The sequence below is a fragment of the Orbicella faveolata genome, unplaced genomic scaffold (assembly GCF_042242905.1).
Source record: "Orbicella faveolata isolate gen_17 unplaced genomic scaffold, um_ofav_v1 contig_14, whole genome shotgun sequence".
Classification (NCBI taxonomy): domain Eukaryota; kingdom Metazoa; phylum Cnidaria; class Anthozoa; order Scleractinia; family Merulinidae; genus Orbicella; species Orbicella faveolata.
Window position 1 is genome coordinate 8,483,746 of NW_028301541.1, and position 6,255 is coordinate 8,490,000.

General features: G+C 36.1%; 1 protein-coding gene across 9 annotated transcripts in view; it reads left to right on the forward strand.

Moving 5' to 3' along the window:
• The window catches only part of LOC110045284 (3',5'-cyclic-AMP phosphodiesterase 4C-like), a 49,885-nt gene that overhangs the window by 33,876 nt on the left and 9,754 nt on the right, over positions 1–6,255 (forward strand). For 8 of the 9 annotated variants that reach the window (XM_020750915.2, XM_020750923.2, XM_089286460.1 and 5 more), the window contains 7 exons: positions 703–891; positions 1,998–2,034; positions 2,728–2,792; positions 3,630–3,712; positions 4,116–4,153; positions 4,805–4,994; positions 5,563–5,695. In XM_020750915.2, coding sequence (XP_020606574.2) covers positions 703–891; positions 1,998–2,034; positions 2,728–2,792; positions 3,630–3,712; positions 4,116–4,153; positions 4,805–4,994; positions 5,563–5,695 — 735 coding nt within the window. The remainder of the gene's footprint in view (positions 1–702; positions 892–1,997; positions 2,035–2,727; positions 2,793–3,629; positions 3,713–4,115; positions 4,154–4,804; positions 4,995–5,562; positions 5,696–6,255) is intronic. The other variant, XM_089286459.1, reaches the window with a different exon arrangement.

Genomic DNA, 6,255 nt, shown 5'->3' on the forward strand with positions numbered 1-6,255 from the left:
AATAGAGAGTTATGATGGTAGCTTACAAGCCTTTGATTGTATTTTTATTTATTATACAGTTGACTTCTTCAGAATTTGCACACATCTTTTATACATAACTGCAGTCTATGCTTTTTTCCTTGCTCTGCGAACACTTCCTTTGTAGGAAACACAACTTGGCTCTAACAGTGGATACCTATTAAAGATTAAGTGTTGCTATTAGTATACTGGTTATACATGTAATGATATGTGCATGCTATGATCAAAATTTGTTTTTATTACGTAACTTCTCAAAACAGTCATTGATTTTTGTTCTCTTTTGTCTCATGATATTTCTTATTGTCATCTAAAACTGGTTTTATAAAAAAGTTTCACTAAAACCAAAACACAAATTTAAAGCACAATAATTATAAAACATGAAAGTGGACATTGTAACTAAAAGTATGTGACTATGTAAAAGAAATCTCAAATTTATTTTTAAGGGGTGTAAATTTAGCATAAATTTTTTAAGTTTGCCATCTTTAATTCATGTTAAATCTTCTCCATCCTGTACCATCTTTGTTCCTGTATAGTTTATCACTACCTGTTTAGTGTTTCTCTATATTAGCAACCTGCTATTTTCAGGTTTCCCTCAATTTAAGGTTATTTTATATGTGGCCAAAGTAGCTCTAAACTGTTGTGACTGAGCTCCTTTAATAGTCATGGTTTGTTTTTGTGTGACAGCTTTCCAAGGAAACGTGAGCGAACAAAGTTTTCATCTCAAGGAGAAGACTCTGTTGAGCGATCCGATGGAGACAGGCTCACCCTTCCAGTTCCCACACAGCGACGAGAGTCATTCCTTTACAAATCAGACAGTGAATTTGAATTGGCATCCAAATGTGTCACGTCAAGGCATCATTCTTTCAGTGAGGGGTGAGTAGATATCTTTGTCTCTACAAGTTACCTGTCCTTAGGCTCCTAGAAGCTGTCAGATTCAAAATTCAGTTATTTTTTAATTAAATTGTACTTACGAGTATGCCAACATTTCATATGGGAATCCTTGAATTGATTACATGTACTGTACATGTAGTTTTCTTCACTGATACGTTACTTACAACAAATTTCAAAGGATTTAAGACAAAAAAGTGTCCAAAATTAAATCCATCCAAAATTTTTAGGTGTCCAAAATTTTAAGCATCCAAAGTTAATTTATAGTACAACTTTTAAATAGCTCCAAAGCCACTAGTTTCCTTTGTGGAGCGAACTCTAATTGAAACACTGCTTGAGACACATAACAGCTTGATAGAATTTTTCTTACTTTCCCATCAATGTACATGTAAATGTATCTGTAAAACCTTGAGGGTGCTGTAAAACCGTCATTTTCACAGATGTTGTTTCAGTCTAAAATGTGTTTTGTAGGCGTAAATTTTTTTGCGAGTAATGTAAGTGTACACTGTAGAGTATGGTTGCTGATGTGTTGCTTTTGAAAGGAAAATTAATTATTATTCTTGATTTTTTTGTTAAGAATGCACATAATATGGGTTTTGGACTGTTAACCATTAGAATTGTCTTCTAAAACAGGCAGACAACTTGCTCTTTCATTGTATGAGTTAGCTAACAACTTTCTTTGCACGCTGGTTATTACAGTATGTTAACATCGTACTGATACTGATACTTCCATTCCTCAGAGCTGCCAGGTTCAGTTCCTCACAAGAAAACCTTACACTGTAGGGTGGCTTCATTAAATTGTGTTACATTCTAACCTTGATATAATAAGCTTAATATTAACAAAAAGGAGATATCTATGTTTCCATCTAACAGTTTAATTTTGTTTTGTTTATGTAAAAACCACAAAGCAAAAAAATTCACATTGATACAACATGTTAAAATATCTAATAACACCTTTATTATGCTATCTTTTTGTTTCTTGAAATATAGATTTTGAAATATCTTTTGCATTAATTGTTACAGTGTGTGGTGTTAAATGTTGCGTTCAAAAGAATAATAATTATTAATAACGTGTATCTTTTGCTCTTCAGAACCCGAGTAGAAGAGTTAGTCACTCCTTTTGCTCAGGTTTGTCTTTCTTTTCTTTTTGAAATTGTGATATTAATTAGCTAAAAGTCAATGGAAACATTTTGTGAAGGGAGGGTTATTTTTCATGCTTTGTAAAAGGCTGAAAAACAGAGAGCACTTTATGAATGTGCTTGGATTTGAGTGGTGACACACTTGGGTTTTATACAGCAAAATGAAGAGTAGAACATGAAAGTGGGTAACCGAAACCACTGACCCCCGATCTGCGGACCTCACACTGTAGACTGGTTCCACGGACTGCCCTACGGACCATTCCAGTGACTACCCCTACGAATCCCCTATGTGGACCACCACAAAAATACATTTAGCATAAAAATGATAAGTAAAGATTTCAATTATGGGTCATCTAATAGATCACTTATGTCAGTGAAATTGTATTTCTCTCTTTCTCCAGTAAAGAAAACAAAAAACAAAAAAGTGTTTGAAAGACAATGGGTTCATGAGAGATTGATGAAGCATCTTGCTCATCAGCTTTAACAGCACTTCTTGTTTGCAAGGAAAACATGGAACCTAATGAAAAAGACTCCTGTAGGACATGATGTTCAGAAAAGTTGACCAACCCCCTCAAAAATGTAATGGTTTATCCTCTACGGAAATATTGTTGTTATAAACAGTTTACATGAAATTTGTGTTCTACATGTATCTTAATGGTATGCTTGTCTTGTTTCTTTTCAGATTCTCTCAAGTTTGAGAAATGTTAGAAACAATTTTATGTCACTGACCAATGCTAAAAAAGAAAAGTAAGTTTTATGTCGATGTTTTAAGAAAGCCATCAGTAATGGTGTATCTAAGTTTGTCATTTGCAATCTGTATCAATCATTGTGATCTGTGCTTGTTGTTGTTTCGCTGTTACCCCTTTGGTGTTTCAATAGTCCGGGCACATGCAGGAGTTTCATTAATGGGCAAGGGCAACTGGTTTTCACAGGCAGGCAAAACGTTTTGAATCGAACTTCTTAACTCTAGGAAAAACTTTCGTCTAGATGGTCAAACCAGGCGGGCAAAATCGTCATCACAGCCAGTCAATTTGCTCAGTTCCTGGCCCTTAATGGAACCCCTGACATATTAGTAAATTAGGCTGTATATAATTTTTTGTTGATGATTAAGGATTGAATCAAGTTGTTCAAGTGTAGAGTGCCTCACTTACACTGTACATAAGGCTTGTACTATACTTAAAATTAAGAGAGGCATAGCGGCCTTATGGTTAGTGTGCTTGTCTCTGGATCTAGCTGTCTGGGTTTGAGCCCTGGCTGGGGACATTGCGTTGTGTTCTCAGGCAAGACTCTTAACCCTCGCAGTGCCCCTCCCCACCCAGGTGTTTAAATGGTTACTGGTAAACTTAATCTTGGGAGTAACCCTGCGATGGACTAGCATCCCATCCAGGGGAGGGTTGGAATATTCTTAGTCGCTTCATGCTACTGAAACTGGGACAAGTTCAGGCCTGATGGGCCACTTGGCTCGTATGCAGACTTAACTTATACCTTAAATTTCTATGATGAATTCATGAATAAATCTTTGAATGAATTCTCGAATAACTTTCTGAATCAAATTAAGAATACTATTGTTTGTCTTCATTTCAGAAGGAGAGGATCTGTAGGGTCGCACATTCTACGAAACAACAATTTAGCACAAGATACGCTAAATGGTTCTGGAATGTCATCAGGTATTGACAGTACAAGCTCATTTCATAACAATCTGTTCTGTTCATTCACGTGTTTAAGTATTGAGGGGGTGATGGTGGGTGCATGGAAGATAACATAAATGAAAACAACATAATTTATGTCTCCAAAAAATATCCCCAAAACATTGATATCCCCAGACCCAAATATGAAATGTGCTTGTAACAAAGGCACTCGTGTTCACGTTTTTTTGTTTCCCTTTTTGGAGAGAACACATTCAGATCAAATGCCTTATTTTTTTCTGACAAATCTTCACAGACCGTTTTACAAATTTTGATTCAGTGGATTAAATAACTGACTTGCATCTACTGTAGCTGACTTTGTCAGAATGTCACAGCATTTCGCATGTACCTGGTCTAATAAAGAAAAATAATTTTCCTTTTCAAGGTTCTCTTCATTTACCAAGAGATGAGGGCTATCAAAAGGTAACATGTTTACTAGATATTACGTGAACAGTTTCCTTTAGAAATTATCTCCTTTTACATTACATTCAGTATTTTTTTTTCCCTACAATATCTTGTCACTGTAAATGACATGACAGGTACTTCTACATAGTTGTAGCCTTGTGATTTCTGTGTTAGATTGTTAATCAGTTGTTATCTGGTGTTCAAGGGAGAGGGGAGAATGGGTGGGTGGGAGGGATGTAGACATCCATATGGGGATACCTCCCGTGAAGTGAAACTTCCCATTTAATTTTACACTTACACATCCCATAATTGGACGTGTACCATCCACAATATGACACTTCCACCTCAGCATTGTTGTAATCTCTGCTTAACTTAAGATTTCACTAAAAGATTTGAGCTCTGGCTGGAGTTACTGCACCATGTTCTCTCCACTGGGTGTATAAATGGGTACTAGTGAATTTAATGCTGGGGTGTAACCCTGGGATGGACTAGCAACCCATCCAGGGGGGAGTAGAGTTACTCCTAGTCACTTCATCCTACAGAAACTGGGATAAGCTGCAGCTGTATAGACCACTTGGCCGAAAACAGACTTTACTTTTGCCTTTAGCTAAAGATCTTTTTGTACATGTCTTTGTTCTATTTACTGATGTTGTTTTATGCTTCTTTTAGTTGGCTAACAATACCCTTGATGAGCTGGACTGGGTATTGTATCAACTGGAGACACTACAGACGCATACATCTGTCAGTGAAATGGCATCCAATAAATTTAAGAGATTATTAAATAGAGAACTTAAAGACTTTTCTGAGAGCAATCAGTCTGGAAATCAAGTGTCTGCCTGGGTATATAACACTTTCACAGGTAACTGCAGTATGTATAAGCTACTTTGTTCAAAATCTCAGTTCATATTAGCAACTACTATACTGCTCCTTGAATACTGACACACTGAAGTGAAATACATTGGTCTATGTGGCATATCCAAAGCTCTAGTTTTAGTGCATGTATTTGTGACTTTTTGAGATAGTCAATAATATACATGTGTTAGAGAAGAGAACATTTTACCTCTGGTTGTCATCCATGTCTAAAGAAGATTTGCACTTAGTTGTTCTAGTGACAAATTAGTTAATCTGAGATTAAGTGTGAATTTTGATATCAGTTTTGTAACTTTTTGGTTTGGTTTTCTGTTTATAGTTTTTTCTTCAAGCTTTTTCCTTGACCAGTGTCAAACTACGGAACACATACATGTACATGTAATGATTTTCATATATTAACCAAAATTGAAACCTTGATCAGCTTTGAACAAGCAAGTGTTGTGCTTACATGTATTCTTCTTCGTGTCACGTAGCTGTTGATTTTATTTGTTCTGTACATCTACAGTATCTGCTTGATTTGTTGATGTTGCAATGACAAATCTTTTTTTTTTTTGCAGACAAACAGCTGGAGGTTGACACAGTCGCTGGTACTAAATCAAAAAGAGAGGGAATTCGGGCAAGATCACGGTCCATGGTAAATGGTGTTCGAAAACTAACTAGGCTACACAGCTTTAGTGGGTCTGTACCAAGGTAGGCACGAGTCAATACTAAAATATAACAGTGTTTTCATACATGCAGTATAAAAAGAACAAAACCAAATAATAGGCTATTTTAGAGTTACCGTGTGCCTCTGTTTTAAAACCAGTCCGCATGCAAAGCCTTGCATATGACGATGGGTTTGATTTGCATGGAAACGAACCTCTAGGTGAAACACAGTTTTGTATGAATGGTTTTGCACAAAGACTCATTTTGACACAGAGGGAAAAGGCAACTCAGAAATACGTGTAGCCCATTCATATGAAGCAAGCGGAACCCTTTTTCTTAGTGTGTTCTTAAGTGGTCAATACTTTCAATTTGAGCCTCTGAAGTTGTTATGGTTTTTAAATCACAAACTACTTCAAAGCTGAAGGATTTACTTGATTCAATTGCTTTGCACAAAGTACGCCTATATGCACTTGTCAAGCTTGTCCTGTACTCACCACTTGTATGTTAAAGTGCCTATGAAGTAAAAAATAATTGCTGCTGATTTGAAAGGCTTTTTAAAGTAAAGAAGAATGGTGTTTTCCGTTTTGGAATATCTTTTTCTGTTT